Consider the following 17,199-nt stretch of genomic DNA (forward strand, 5'->3'; position numbering starts at 1 on the left):
TGTGGTTGCTGTGAGGGTGCCTTTTAGCAATCTTCTGTGAAAAGGATAAAATGAGATAAATTGACAATGTTTGGACATTTTTATTGATATTTCTCTAATATATTGATGATATTTATAGTGGCCAAACTTACCCCGTGATGGGGTTACTTTGACAGCCAATTGATCATTGATAGAAAACAAAAGAACGACCCAAAGCGGCTTAATTTAGCTAGTTCAACATTTAAAAAGAAGTCATGTTTGTGCTTGTTGATTAAGAATATACATTATTGTTTTGCTGTCCAAGCCTTCATCAAACACCTCCAATTATTTTGCCCACCGATTTGGATGATCAAAGACAGCTGTATTTTTTAAATGAGATCAGAGACTCTGTGCAAGAGCATCAATGCCAAATTCCCCTCATGCCAGCAATTGTACTGACAATTCTGACGAGTACCGTCCTCAGAATAAAAACGATAGGCGCTAAGTGCAATTATGTAACCATAAAAAACGTTTAAGCCTTTTTTCCAAAAATTTGCATTTCTATTCTTAGTTTATTTATTTTCTTTGTTTAATAATATATACTTACCGAATGCAATGGTTTGTAACCAAGCATATAATTTTATTGTCATTTCTGGTTTCTGTAACTGTAATTATGTAGACCTTAGTTTAATTTTTATTTTGTTTCCCTTTTTTCTTACACTTTTAAACAGTAATGGGACCATGGGTTTCACGGATTAGAAGATTAATATTGTCACTATTACAATCCTTAACTTGATATTGTGTAACTTGATAATGAACTTCGCTCAGAATTGCAAACGACTCGAACTAATTGTCGAATGAATTTGATAGATTGTATTAAAGGATTAATGTAAAGGTGCCTTGTACTGAGGGAAATGGAAAAATAAGTAAATTACATATGATAAAACGTTTGGCATTCTAAACGTTATTGAATATTGTTAAGTTGTGAAAATGCTTTATTTCTACAAATATGCAAACATGTAGTATCTTTTTTTAATGTTTCATGTTTTGATTTTTGTTTTTTGTTTGTATCCGAAATAAAAAGGTATAGACATCTATTTTTCTCCTTACTTGGTTTATTGTAAAACTTATATTGAGGATGAATTATGAAATTATAGGAGTGCAGCTATGTGGTTTAGTGTCATGACACTCGCTTTTGGATCGGAAGGTCTTGGGTTCGAGCCTCGCTCGGCGCATAGTTGAGTCCTTGGAAAAGGACCTTTACTGACATTCTCTCACCGTAATCGGGTGTAAAATGAGTACATGGCCGTTAACAGCGTTGTGTCTGTCCAAAAAATTGTAATATCGCCTAACTGGCGTCATGTCCCGTCCTAAATATTAAGTGTTGCTGTTTGTCAGGGACCCCTTGTAAAGAGCTTTGAGCACGTTAAATGGACATTGCGCTATCAAAAAAACTCATTTATTTATGAAACACGTTCAAATCAACAGTGTTAAGGATTGATGTGGGTAATTCGATCAAAGTATATTACATAAAACTGTTAAAAACATTACTCAACCTTAAACGCAAATTTCTCAGTTCAAAGGTTTCGAACCTCGAGTTATTCAAAACACGATATATCAATCATTAATGGATATATCTTCAAAGTTTAAAGTGCACTGTATTTAGGAAAATGTGCTTTATTTGAAAACGATAACAAATTCATTCTTTGGCATGGATTTTGCATTCCGCCTCTAGGTGACAAATAAGGGAACAAGCAATGGTGAAAAATAAGGACCTAAAATAGTGTTTATGAAACAGAGACTGACAAAGCAAGAGAGAAAAATACAAATAAAAATTATTCCCCTGCGCCTTACTTATTATCGTGTGATTTTAATAAATTTGAACTTTTTATAATCCCATTTTACTCTTTTTACTGGCGCTGAAAGAAGATAAATGTGTCTCAAAACGCAATCGAACCCTTAAGAGCACACACACACAAAAAAAAGAAAGAAAGAAACCCAATCATTTTCGTCATCATGATTATTTCTGCATTGAACCGATCAGTGCCCGGAGTCACTATTTCAATTTTGATAGACTTAAACACCCGACAATATGCCGCCCCAGGGTGATATGTTAAGAAGTATAGACACAATCCCATCTAAATTCATTATAATTTGTGAAAATTTCAGACTTTCATAACTACAAAGAGGATAACTGTTTAACCAGTTAAGAGTCTGATGGTGAAAATAAAATTTTAGATTAAAATGATCAGATACATTATATTTTTTCCATATTGGTAGCTCATTAATTTATAACATTCTTTAGACAAAAATTGGAGCAATAATCATATTTTGGCCATGAATATAATTTTACCAACTGAAAAGTCCCAATATAAAACTAACACCATATGCCGGCGTTAGATTCAAAGGGTTAAATTACTTTTTATTTTTCCTGTATTTCATAAAAATGTAGAGACGTCGTGTTGCTTTCGAAAGGCAACACTGTACTTAAATTGCTACCTCATAGAACGGATTTGTATTTATTGATTTCCAATTAGCCCATGAGCCTGCACTTGAATAAAACTACCTTTAAACTGACATATCTATATATTCTTTAATGATTTGTCTTCGTGTGTGCTTTTGTGTTGGTAAAATCATTGTCAATACAATTCTAAAGCAATTTTTCAACGATAAACCACGATATCAATGCCTCTAGTCATGCTGAAGACTGTCATTTTGGAATGCATTTCATACATTACCGTCAATTTCGTCATCAAGTAAAATTGGGTTTGGAAATTATGCTCAATAATCCATAGTGGGATTGGTCGATTTATAAATGGATATCTAAATTACAATTTTTGTACGCTTTAAATAATATATTAATATTTGCTGTTATGAAAGGTGTGCATGTTCTTTTATGTTCTGAATATAATCAAATCCTCAATACAAATATACTTGCTCCCCCCTCTCCCAACAGTATCTAAAAAATTGTCGTTATTTCTTCGGCACGCTTATTTGTTTCTTTAATGCGTTTTCTATGTAAATTTAATAACGGATTGACAAGCTATTGTATTGAATATGTACATTCATGACCATTTTATCGATACCTTTCAACAACCTATTATCGATAATTAAAATTAAAAGGAAGTAACACCTATTTAAGTCTCTTTTCTACGGATGTAGTTATCGACTATTGATGACGAAATTAAAAATTAGGAATGAACATTGCATCATTCAGTGTCCGCGGTATCTTCTCAAAATTTAAGAAGAACAACCTGCTTGAGGACCTATTTACTTAAAAATTAGACGTAGTAAGAATACAAGAGACCAAAGACAAGGCCAATGATGAAATAATAGGGGTTGCCATCTCATTACATTTAAACATGAATATATCCAGGAAGGGCTCGGCTTTCTAATATCAAACGGTCTAACACCTTATTTAAACAATTGCAAATGAACGAATTACGTCCGCTCAGCAGCTTACGTTTTACTTCTATAAATGAAAGAACATATTATGTTTTGAGCTTTAAAACCATTCCTTGCTTTTTAAAACAACAATCTTACACTCACACTCATAATCAACGCCCATTATCATACTTCGGGGACATCCAAAAAAGGTTCAACAGTCATAAATAAACTCCGCCAAGAAACGACTTCATTGGTCCATCCATCTCGTGATTTGTTGAGTTTTTGAGCAATAGGCTTTTTGAGAATCGTGAACCTTCAGTGTTTGGTAGCTCTAACAGAACAGCTGTCAACTGTGCCTTGAGTGACCGTTGACATTTTTGACAATGGTACTCTCGTGGTTGTGTAACAATCAACACCTTGATAAATTTATAAGCCAATCAGCGCCTGATAGGTATAAAATGTCAGAGTATGTTCTATTTACATATGAAACAAAGTATATGACCGACTCGTCTCATTGAGATATGAACAATGATATAAATATCAAGTAATTCTGCCAATGAATAAAGAAAAAGTGGTTGCTGTTCGAAAGCAAAAATTAACAAAAGCAACTTTTAAAATCAAATTTACTCGTAAAATAGTTGGCTCTCAACCTGTTTTTTTCTGAAGTAAAGACCAACGTTCTTTTTTCAATCTGATCTCAACAATGTAGTTTCAAATTTCTCACAATTATATTAGTGCTTAGGCTACTGGGACCCCCCCCCCGTCCCCCCCACCCCTTTGAGAGTTTATGCCACTATATATTTCAAATAATAAAACTAATTGGTCATACACATTCACCTGTTACCGTAAAAATAAGTGTTATTTAAGAGAGTTATGGCCCTTTGAAAAAAACCTAGTTGAGTCCCCTTGCGAAAAAGAGACATTTCTTTCAAAGGCTCTGGTGACTACAATATTAATTCAAATATATGAAAATTTGATATCAAACTGAAGGACATTGAATATACTATCAAACTGTGTGCACAAGCTTTCAATTTGTATATATCTCTAACAGGGAGTTGAAACAATTTGTCAGTAATCTCATGAAGTGTCAAATCTAAACTTAGGGGATATTTTAGGATTTTACACAAAAATTATTTTAAACAAGGTCAAAAACAGCATGTTCATTGAAAAAGTAGCACTGAAAGTAGCTATGGTCCAAGCCCCAACAACAACCTTCTTATTTATACGTCACAGAAAAAACTTAAAGTGTACGCAACCCTTACATTTTTCTTCACCTTGTGAGATGTTTGACAAATTCATCTTAATTTTCATTTTTTAAACATGGTATTATTGTCCAGTTCTCACATTAAAAGTAAGTAGAAGGTGTGGTAAAAACAATAGATATATCATGAAAAAGACTATTTTGTTCACAACCCAAGTGAAGCATCATTACCGAAGATTTTTTTACGAAATAGCATTGTTACATTATAAAGAATAATTGACACTCAAAAGGGATTTTTAATTCAAACCTGGGAAAGATGCAGTAAGTACATAAAAGCAATGTCCATATGTGTTTTGCAAACATACTTTACTCTTTAACAGCTTGCACTGCTCACCAATGTTATTACACATCCTCATCATCAATAGCAAAATCCTCTTCGTCCTCCGAAGTGTCGTCAAGGTAATCACTGTCAAAGCTATCACTATCATCCTCAGCATATATATCTTCGTCAGTACTGGTGCAGATATCTTCATACACAATTTCCTGCAACTCATCTGGAATGAAAGCATCTTTGAACCACTGTACTTCCAATTCATTTGAAGAATTTCTCTGCCAACCGTTATCCTCGGATTTTGGAATGCTAGGATTCTGGCACACTGCATTCCTCCAAATGAGAGTTTGAAAGTTGGCTCTTGAAATGTGCAGTAACAAAACTTGACTACAAGGAGGCATCTGACACAGATCAATTTCACCATTGCACAAGATGACACCTTTCTTTCCTTTGAAACTCTGGCGAACTATGTCATACCTCACTTTATTGACACTTGTGCATGAGAATTTGCCATTCAGCTTGCACACAAATGACTCTAACGTGAGACAGTCATTGCTCGAAACAGCTGCTGATGTTCCAAATCTGGAGAACAGAATTCTAAGATTTTCCTCCTTTTGAAGAAATTTTTGAGCTTTTAGAGTTCCTTGCCAAGCAAAGCAACTTGTTGTGTCACAGCCTGTGAACGCATGGACACCAAGTAATGCATCACACATCTGCTTAGACAAAGTCTTTGCTATCTGAAAGACATTATTTGTCGCCTGTTGTTGCCACAGCCAGTATACAAAATCAGGGTCTTTCCAATAGTCTATGAGAAAGAAAGGAGAAATAGAAGAAATAGGTGTATGGTGATCTGACAACAATTGTTTCACAGTTTGGTTGGCGGGAAGTAAATTGACAGTGCAGTATGATTCGTATGTCTGCCTCTTCTGGTGACGAGTAGAGATCTGGACACTGTACAACTGTGGTAAATTCACCCGTGTCACTGTAAAGTAAGGTGCATCTCTTTTCACAGACAAAGAACACTTCCCTGTTTCTCAGTTTATTTGCATATTCATCACTTTCCCATTCCTTGAGGAGGAGAAACCTGATAAGGGACCTTTTGTTATCAATGCAGCCGAGAAATGATTTCCAGCGTCTATGCACCGTGGTTGCAGATCATCTTATCAAGTATGCATTATCTTCAGAAAATCCTCTCCTCAATCTCTCAGAACCTTTGCTTGAATCATCTATGTAAGTATTAGTCACAAAGTGTATACAAGCTGCTTGTGGTAAAGAAGAAAATGTAAGTTCACCAAACGTATTTGAGATTGTTGACAGAGTTTGTAATAGTGCATTGTCATGTAAACGGTTTTTGTTTGTTTTTTTTGCATAATCCTCAAACATAAATAAATTGTCAGCCGTGAGCTTGTGCAACAGAGTTGCCTTGTTGGTCTTCAAAGGTAAACCAACTGATGAAGCCAGCGACCATGGAGTAGGTGTTAGAGGATTATTGAAGAACTTTTTGAAGATCAACACTGAGCTCTTGGGACTAAACAAGAAGCTTGTCATATAAATTTCTTTGTGCCTTGATTTTAACCGCGTTCTTGACTTTTTAAAAACTGTTACCACTTTCCTTAATGATGCAAATGTCTTGGTCTTGTTCCTTTCTAATAGCATGTGACATTCTACACTTTTCCTTCATTCTGTTTTCGACAAAACTTTCAAACAATCCTTTCCCTTTTTTTCCACGGCTAGCATGTCATCAGCAACATCCTCTTGCACTTTCATTCCTAAAGCTAGACTGACCAGACCATCATCAACTTCAAAGGGATTAATATATGCGGAAAATGCCTGGAGGATCTTTTGCACTTGCTTTTTACTTTGTCTTTTTCTCTCCAAAGCTTAGTTCTTTCTGGGTGTCTATATCCATACAGTTGTTGTTGATCATTCTTTGGGTTGCTGATACATATTCTTGCAGTTTTATTTCATCTGATGAGGCACACCTTCAATTGCACAGCCTTTGGGGACTTCATTTGAATAAACACGCTCACTTTGGTAATTTGGTTGCCAGAACTGAATTCTTTCCCTGAAATGTTTCTGCAACTTCTGTTTGAGTTTGCATGTTTTGTAGTTTGGGTTGTACTCTTGAGGGTAAGTATGTTAGGTACTTTTCCCTTAACATAGTAATTCTTTCAACAGTGACATTGTCAATGATGTGTCATTGGACATAATCACTGATTTAATAATAATAATAATAATAATAATAATAATAATAATAATAATAATAATAATAATAATAATAATAATAATAATAATAATAGATCTTTATTGTCCATAAATATGGCAATTTGTCATTTAGTTACACTTGTCATAACGTTATATGATAACTATAACATTGAACAGACACCTCTACCCATTCTCTCTCTCTCACTCTCTCTCTTCCTCTCTTTCTTTCACGCGTGCGACATACACAACATTAACATATTCATTTCATTTTCAATTCGTTACATTCTTGGCAATTTAACACCAAATATTATCATCATAATCAATTGGTCACTTCATCTAACATTAAACAAATTAATCAGTCAATCAGTCAACGCATCAATCCTTGGTTTTGCTGTACCATATGAAATATTCAACATTTTTATTGCTGATGGAACGAACGTTGATTTATACTTGTTAGTTCCACATTTAATCTGACAAAAACTTCTCCCAGATGCAAAAGACCAAATTCATGGTATAAAATATGTTTTTTTTATTGTTGGTAATTGAGAATGCTTTCCTTTCTATTGCTTTTCCATGAATTCTTTCTACTTCATCAACAGGATGGTTTATTATTTTTGATGCCTCTTTGTAATTCTAAATCATTATACAACGCTTTATGAAATATTAAGCGAAGGATAGGTCTTCAATCAACAAATCGCGAAATAAGATGAAATTAGCGGTGCACTTTTGTGTCGGAAGTAAACAAGGCCGCCGCCATTTCGATTTCCTTCAGACAAAAACATTGATACGAACGATTTTTCCGAGGATTTGAAGCAGAACTCTAAACGTTAAAGTTTGAAGTACCTACCATTCATTAATACGAACAATCATACAACGTTTAATACGTAAATGAGTGAAATGTTGTCATGAAACAAATAAATATCAAAAGAATTCATCACATAGGTGTAACTGTGCGTCGCTATTCAGCGCCGCCATTTTGAAAAAAGGCTTGTGAGTGTCCTTCATCTATATTTGATTGTGACTCATTGCTGGTTGTAAGCAAGGTGGTGGGAGCAACGTGTCCAGTGTACTCACAACGATACCATTTATGATAGAGGGCTTCCCTTGCAATGAGGCATGGCGTTTCTGTAATACCTAACACCCTGCAATCAGATTTGTGTTGTGCTGCATCAATAATGAAAATCTTTGATGTTTCTGTCACACATTTTACATGGTGATCTTGCTGTCTTATCACATATTTATTATTCTTCTGCCAAAAAAACGCACTTATCATTAGCAAGAGGCATCGTAGTTCCTTGAGAATCTAATGTTCTTTTATTTCGAGAAGAGTGTTATTCTTGATCATCTGCTTTCCTTTTCTTTGGTTGCCTTAGATTGGTAAATGTTTGATAACCGGCCTATGATATCCATGACGAAATTGATTTAGAGTTTCAGGTATCTGCTTACATTTTTTTTCGGGTCAACACTTTGCAGACGAATGCACTTAACGTCACATACTTTTATCCAGCCAAATTCAGTGATGGGTCTCATTTCTCCAAAGTTACACAGATTGTTGTTGTGAATAATACACACTTTTCCAGAATAGTATGAAGTCTCCTCTTTCGTTGTTTTTTAAAGTTTATAGGTTTTTCAGAAGCCATCTGTTAGTGTCTTTTAAAATGTTTCTTTATATAACCTTCTGCAATCTACACACATGTTCAGTTGTAATTGTCACTTCGTGCTTTACATTGTATGCTTGATTGAATCCGTGAATAGAAACGTTTTTCAGACCACAATAACTTTCCATTCTTACCAATGTCATAAATGATTAGAATATTTAAAATCCTCAGAGCTGCAACTTGCACAGTGTGAAATTTACTCTAAGTCTAAAAATCACAAAATTACGCTTACACCAAAGGATACATTTTCAGAATTATGTGTTATATACACATGAGAGAGAGAGAGAGAGAGAGAGAGAGAGAGAGAGAGAGAATGAGAGAGAGAGAAAATAAGTAAGTAGGAGTTCAATGTTACAGTTATCATTTAACGTTCTAACAAGTGTAACTAAATGACAAATTGCCATATTTATGGACAATAAAGATCTTTTATTATTATTATTATTATTATTATTATTATTATTATTATTATTATTATTATTATTATTATTATTATTATTATTATTATTATTATGAATCATGCCTGAATTATACTAGTACAAAATTCCTCTTATTTTTTTCACAAGCAAATGCACTGGAATAGATTCTTTTCATATTATAGAGAAAATGGCTATCACATATTTAAAAACCTTATAAAGCTTTGTTAAATATTGTATGATATGTGGCAAAAAAAGAGAGAAATTACAATAAAATTCCACAATTGATTGTATTTGAAGCAACTTTAGTGTGATAAACAATCATTTTATGCACAAAAATGAGTTCACGAAAAATTGCACCCAATGACCTCTCAAGGGCCATAACTCCCGTAAATGAACCTTGAAATAATGGTAACATCCGGATTAATATGTATTATATGTCCCTAAAGCATGCCTAAATTGTGCTAGTACAAAATTCCTCTTGTATATTCCTCTTGATGGGAAGCAAGTACACTGTAAGAGATTTTTTTTAATTATAGAGAAAATGGCTATCAAAGATTTTAAAACGTTATATAGCTTTGTAAAATATTCTATGATATATGGAATTACAAAAGAAATTCCATAAATAATTGTATGTGAAGCATTATTAAGGTGATAAACAATCATTTTATGCACAAAACGAATTCACAAAAAATTTCACCTGATGACCTTTCAAGGGCCGTAACTCTCGTAAACGACACTTGGAAAAAACGGTACCACCCGGATTAATACTAAATTGATGTTTTAGAAAATGTCGCGAAAACTCCCCCAGGGTGGAGAGAGAGAGGGGGGGGGGGGAGTCCATGCACTATATTCTATACTTTTAGTTTTAAGCTATTAGGCTGACCCAGAAAGGTGTCACTTTTTTTCGCGTATTTGATTTGGACGACCCACTAGAGAGTCTGTGATTAGTCGAAGAATAGACGACGGCGGCAAATCAAATGAGTAATATTTTAAAACCTTTCCTCACGGTGCTAAAAACTACAAAGTAACAATGTCGCATGATAAATGATAACTCTGAAGTCTCTATCTATGCACTACAATGAAATACCACGAATGACAAAATCGGCCCACAAATAACGGAGATTTAAATCATTCATAATATCTTAATGCTTACAATGATCGTTACCCAATACATTTTTCATCACTATATTCGTAATTTCTATCCGATTTTTATCAAAGATGCGATGTCAATGATTACACCCGCATATTACATAGTATCGAAATATCAATTTCTACAACCTCCTTCGTCGGCAAAGTGATAACAATTGAAGCTGAAAACAACCACCGAAACTGACAAGCCATTCATTTCTTTCACAGAGATTGGATTTTACTTAGTGAGTAGGTACAGTCTTGACTCCTCCGCCCAAGAATGTTTGGCGGTTATCGATTTTTGTTGGGTTGAATCATACTTAAATCATTTTGGCATTGGCTGTTCAAATAAATGGTATTGTTCAAGTGTTCCCTATAGACAGGTAATTGCCCGTTAAGATGACGACTTTAGATGGTCCGGGTTGCGTCAGGGAGGTTTCCGTTATATAGAGGTACACTATAGAGAAAATCTCTCCTCGCTCTTCAACAACATTTGACTTTTTTATCAGAACTACAATTTTCGAACTAGAAACCAAACTCCTCCCTCAATTTTCAGTCAATCTTCTTCAAACTTTCTACAAATTAGTGTTAGACAAATATGAAGGTCCTCAAAAGCCTTTGTCAGTTCAATAAATTAGGGGCTGTTCTATGCATTTCTCTTGGGGCTGACGTACTGATAAAATAGTATCAACTATGTGCCGACCGATACTAGAAGCCCAGTAGCTTCCAATGAGAAAACGATTGTCATATCACTGTCGCGTCTGTGTGGGAGAAGTGGCAAGTAGGTGAAGACAAATAGAAGTAAAATAGTTTTCCCGAAGACAGAAGTCGTCTGGTGCCTCTTTCACCCTGCTATAGATGGGTTTTTAAGTGCCTGGCAGCTCAAAAGATAGTTGAACAAAAATATAGTCAATAACGAGCTAAGCTGCTGTATGTTATTGAAATGAGTTTATTGTTTCGACCAAAATAAAAGTAACAAAACAAGACGAATGAAATTCCAATCGCCAAGCCATCCAATCCAATCAACAATCAACAACACATCATCAACTGCCGTGTTCACTCTAGTTCCGGGTCAAAATAACAAGTTCAAGGGAGACAATCTCCAAAGTAACACACATCAAATAATAATGCAATAAAGTTTACAAAGTTGTCTCCCTGAACTCAGATCATTATTATTTTTATTACTCCCCACCCCAGCCAATGCCACTGATGGGGCCAGCATAACAATTTCAAAAACAAAAAACAAAAAAACAAAAACAAACAAAAAAAAACAAAACAAACAACAATACATTTTCTACCATTAAATGATTATAAATCAAAGGTCTTGGGGGTCTGATAGCTCTACCCGATTTGGACCGTGAAGCAGTTAGGTTCATGGGTTCGATCAGTGTTCTCTGATTCTCAATTTTTATTTCATTTTCATCATTTGAAATTTTAAGCTTATGACGTTTCTGGACAGCTCTGATTAATTTCTCTCTCTCAGTTTACACTCCGACTGCCCTCATCACCATCATTGCTTTGGATCAACCTACGCACCCTCTCCAATGGCCAGTTCATTCTTGGTGTGTTTTCTTCTCTAATAAGGACCAGATAACCAACTTGAAGTTTATTGGTGGAATCTGTGTAACATGAATAGGGTGTGTCTGAAGGCAACACCAATGCAGACCTTACAAAGGAAAGCTGTCTGGCTCCTAACACTGACCTAATAATTCCATTCTTGGAATTGTTATTTTCTCCAAAGGGGCCACCCTAACCCTAGATGCAAGCAAAGATAACTTCTCACGTCCATCTTCTTCACACACTTTCAAATACACACAAGTAGTTCAATGTTACAATTCTTCCATGATGTCACTGCAAGACATCTTGGAATCTTCCATTGTCTTATTTCTTTATATTCATGAGCCCACTGACTCATTTTGTTTTGTCAAGATTGGGGGAAAGGGTCATTCCAGGCCAAGCCTAATCTCCACAAATCCTGAAATAGAATTTTGACCATTATGGTAAAGGGGTTTAGGAAACCCATCAGATCATAGATCCCCGCTATAAAGTTCAGGACAAGGCGCTTAGTGTACTGCAGAATTTCAAATTCAGGGACTGTTTCAACTTAGAAACAGTCTTCTTTGGTAGAGGAATGCATTCCTAGTATTTCCAATGATGGGAATCCAGCAGATTCAGCATCAAAGTCAAATTCTCTGTAGGTGCTTTGAGATACACAAGACTTACTCTAGTGACTATTTGCTCTATTTCCTCTTCATTATCTGCACCAGAGAGCCAATCATCAACATACCAATCATACATGTTTATCAACTTATTCACAACAACAGAATCTTCAAATTTTTGCAAATTTAATTTGATAGTAGCATTCAAAAGAAATGGGCTTCTAGCATTCCCAAAGACAACATGGTCAAATCTCATAATCTTCATCTGATCATTGACATTACAAATGAATCTATGAACATTTTGGTCAACTTTGATCACTTTGATTTGTAAAATGCCTTTGTAATGTCTGAAGTTAGTCCAAACTTCCATCTGCAGCATTATCTCGATCAGATTCGGGATGAGATTTGGCCCTTTTGACATTCAAAGATATACCAGTGGGACCTTTCACGGAACCATCAAACACTGGTCGTATTTTGGTCGCCACGCTACTTTCTCGCAACACTGGCCTATGTGGCAAATAGAATGTGGGATTGCAAATTACTATTTCATGTGGAGGTACCCTCGTGGATAAAACCCTGGTCTCCATCTCTGATAAAACAGCATTGTAAGCTGTCCGTAAAGAAGGGTTCGAATCCAAGCGTTTGGTTAGGTTGGCAGTTTTTTTTTCTTAGCAATCATTAGATTATACACTAACTTTTCACGTTGACCACGTAGCCATGGTAATTGAACAACATAATGTTATCCATCAAATTGACATGTCCTATTGAAATGATCAACGATTTTGCATCTTAATCAAATACATTATGTATATCATCTGAAATGCCAATGGCATCCAGATACCAAAGGTTATGCCAAAGCTGATCCGGAATATCAGCCATGCACAAAAGTTGTTGGCCAATGTGATAATGATCACCTCACTTTGCATACTTTTCCCAAGAGCCTGAAATTATCCACCCAAACTTGGTCTCTTGTGCAGACAGATATTCCGTTATTGAACATACAGTTGGTTTCCAAAAATAGTATATTTTCAAAGGACTATCACTGTCCTTCAAACGATCTTTCAGCCAATTTCAAACCTTTCTCTTGTATTATTCTGATAATTTCATAGGGTAATTTGGGATTCTGGACAGGGTCACATATCATGGGTGACTCAATGACAATCATTTCTTCAGTTACATTATTATCATGAAAGATTAGTCATAATTTGTATTTCTGTCTAATCACTGGCAAATGTGGTTTTGATTTCCAAAGGTAGCCACAGAAATCTTCTCCTTGCCAACAACTGCTAAATCCAAATTTCGAATGCACTCAGAAGAAATGTAACTCCTGTCGGAGCCGCTGTCGAAGGGATTATTGACTTTCATGGTGTATTTACTATCACTATTCACGGCCGCAACACGAGCAGCCTGAAGAACTGTTACACACGATTTCACTGGTAAGGCTTTCACATGTAGAAACTGAGTCTGGTCGGGTTCTGGATCACTATTCACAGTGATTCGCACTGGATTCTTCGACGAGGTACATAGGAAGTGGTGATGCCTTCCACCATACGAATCACATCTGGCCTGGGATCTGAGGACCTATGCACAGGAAACAGAAACCTTTCTCATAACGCTGCGTTTTGCGCCGTTGAGGTCTAGTCGCTGCCAAGAATGAAACTTCACCGTTGTTTGCCGCATACGCTACAGTTGTTTGAGTGAACTCGATGCGAATTGGTGTGAAGAGTTGATGTTGTGTATCGAGCACCCTTTCGCTCTGGTTTTGGATTGTATTGGTCTGCACGGAATGATTCTGACCGTTCTCGACTGAGGATTTCCGAGTGGAGAAATAAAAGGAGATCATCCAAGTTGCTTTTCTTTCCCTCCCCTTCACGTGCCCGTATTAAACCGATTGCATCTTACTTAAAACGATTCAAAACATATTTCGTAAAGTTGAATCAGATAAAACAATTATAATATATATATATATATATATATATATATATATATATATATATATATATATATAATATAATATTATTTCTTCTCTTAGATTTTTCCTCCAATATAAAAAGATAGCAGAAATAGTTCATTATTAGTCAAAATGGATGAAAACCTATATCATATGGATATAATGAATACCACTAAGCAACTGATAATTGATGAAAGCAAGATAATCAGTGACACTTTACTGTACTATAGTCAGATCGTATTTTATATTGGACTGTGTGGCATTATCAGCATCTTGGGTATCGTCGCCAACACCCTAAACATCATTGTCTTCATCCGACAAGGTGTACTTAAGGACAGCAGCACTGTCAGCCTTCTTGCACTGTCAATTTCCGATTTACTGGGCCTTGTTTTCTTGCTATGGATGTCTGTATGTTTTCTCTTTACGTACATGCCAAACTTGGATTTACCATTAGACATCATAAGTGTTATGACTATCACCGGAGTTCGTCCCCACATAATGTTTGTACAAATAACGGGCTGGCTTACTGTTTACATCGCATTTGAAAGATGCATGTGTGTTGTTTTTCCATTTAAAGTAGGACGAATGTTTACAGCTAAAAGAAGTGCAATAATTGTTATGATGATACCCATATTTATTGTCCTCACTGAACAAGTTCCAATGTTTATTGTGGAGCATTTAAGATGGTTGCCTAATTCATCCACCAATAAAACCATTCTGTCCATATATAGAAGTTCAAATGCCAATTCTGTGTTCTCTGTCACCAAGTATTTGAACTCCACAATTGCCATTAGTCTTAGAGTGATCTTTGTATTCTGTTTTACCGAGATCACAGCATTACGTGTAGTTGCTTCTAGGAAATGGAGGAAGTCGGCATCAACGTCAGATAAACAAAATCAAACGATAAAATCTAAAACAAAGATGTCAGAGAATAAAAGTGTCGATCATGCTATTGATGACCGGGAAAAACGTCTGGTTAAAATGATCCGTGTAATATCTATTATTTTCCTTGTTTGTTCAATGCCAGAATTAGTTTTCGTATTAGTCGAGGATGTTGAAATTGAAATAAGCCCCGATGGACGTTACAGCAACCTGTTTTTCTTTCTGTACCAATTTAGCTTTCTTTTGGAAGGCATCAACGCTACTATAAATATAACTATTTACTACCGAATGAGTACAAAATATAGGTGTGAATTTAACAAACTGTTTGGAATCAATTTATAAATGAGTACATGGTTGTCATGTAGATGTCAAGTTATTTGAGCAAACAAATAAAATAAATGACTATCATTTTTTTAACGATCACGTATGTCTATTTTTGATATGTTCAACATGCATTGAGAAGTTAGAAACAAATTAAAAAGAGAAACCAACTTCAGTAATCAAACAATCAGTCTTGAAGAAGCGTGTTATACTTCAACTTGCATGTTGATATTATTTTAACAGGTTTCTTAATAATTTTAGACCTCAAAATTGGATTCCCTCCGACAAGACAATGTATTTATGTATTTAATGGAAAGCGTATCAAGCACTCCTGAAATCAATTACCCAAACATAGTCAAGTATTATCAGATCAGGTTGCGCTGGAGAAATATATATGCAGCCCTGTGTCCAGATAGAGACCAATAGACTATGTAAATATGCAGGTTATGTTTTTTGGGGTGTATCACATATGATCTACAACTTTGTCAACAATTCTTTTCTCAGTTTTCTCATTATAAACATTTTAGCAAGATGAGAGTTTGTAAGTGATTTTCCTAAATCGTGCTCCGTCCAGTGTGCAAATAAAACCAGGAACGATCGGTCTGAAGGTGAATGTCATACCACAAGACCAAATCCTTCCAAAGGATTCCGTCTTGTAAACAAATACTAAATACAGGACATTAAAGTAGGGAAGAAAACTATGTTAAGATTGATTAAAAGTGTAATTGCGTTTCGCTGCACCATATTGTTTGACAGATGCCGACTTACAGATAAATCAAAAATTTCAAAATCAATCAAAGAGGCATCAAAGATAATAAAACTTCCTCTTGATGGAGTAGAAAGAATTCATGGAAAAGCAATAGAAAGGAAAGCATTCTTAGTTACCAACAATAAACAACATATTTTATACCATGAATTTAGTATTATACCATCTGGGAGTAAATTAGTTATCTGTCTCTGCTATTTGAATGCTTTAGCTTTTATTTAAACTTCTGCTTGTTTTTCTTCCCTTTTTAAAACTTTCTATACCCAAACTATCAAATTATATGATAATTGCCTATCGACCTCTCAATTCTTTTCTACTTTGGACACATCCGTTTTGTTATTTCAAGCTGCTTTGATGGTTTTCGACTTTAAATGTCATATTATCGTTTTCATTTATTTATTTTTTTCTTATAGAACAAGCTTTTGAATAAGTAGTTAGATGATATCAACATGATCACATGTTTGTAAGTATAGTAGTAGTAGTAGTGCGGCTATGTGGTCTAGTGGTATGACACTCGCTTTCGGATCGGAAGGTCCTGGGTTCGAGCCTCGCGCTCGGCGCATAGTTGAGTCCTTGGAAAAGGCTCTTTACTCACATTCTCTCACCGTACTCAGGTGTAAAATGAGTACCTGGCCGTTAACAGCGTTGTCTTTGTCCGAAAAATTGCAATATCGCCTAACAGGCGTCATGTCCCGTCCTACATGTTAAATGTTGCTGTTGACCAGGGACCCCTTGTAAAGCGCTTTGAGCACATTAAGTGGATATTGCGCTATATAAAAGCTCAATTTTAATTTTTTTTTTTTTTTTTTTTTTTTAGTAGTTGAAGTAATAATAAT

The 17,199-nt window shown here is 35.2% G+C and overlaps 1 protein-coding gene across 5 annotated transcripts; it reads left to right on the forward strand.

Moving 5' to 3' along the window:
- The first annotated feature begins 2,868 nt into the window (after positions 1–2,868).
- Positions 2,869–16,562, forward strand: LOC144958685 (uncharacterized). Of its 5 annotated transcripts, none has more exons than XM_078890824.1 (2): positions 2,869–2,913; positions 14,476–16,562. In XM_078890824.1, exon 2 carries the CDS (start codon positions 14,527–14,529, stop codon positions 15,616–15,618), a length of 1,092 nt encoding a protein of 363 aa, XP_078746950.1. In that variant the 5' UTR covers positions 2,869–2,913; positions 14,476–14,526; the 3' UTR covers positions 15,619–16,562. The 5 variants fall into 5 exon arrangements, with proteins under 5 accessions (XP_078746950.1, XP_078746948.1, XP_078746947.1 ...); XM_078890822.1 differs by lacking the exon at positions 2,869–2,913 and adding an exon at positions 3,137–3,183; XM_078890821.1 differs by lacking the exon at positions 2,869–2,913 and adding an exon at positions 3,138–3,248.
- Positions 16,563–17,199: the final 637 nt, after the last annotated feature.

The sequence above is a fragment of the Berghia stephanieae genome, chromosome 13 (genome assembly GCF_034508935.2).
Source record: "Berghia stephanieae isolate SIO BIC M18660-M18661 chromosome 13, UCSD_Bste_1.3, whole genome shotgun sequence".
Classification (NCBI taxonomy): Eukaryota; Metazoa; Mollusca; class Gastropoda; order Nudibranchia; family Aeolidiidae; genus Berghia; species Berghia stephanieae.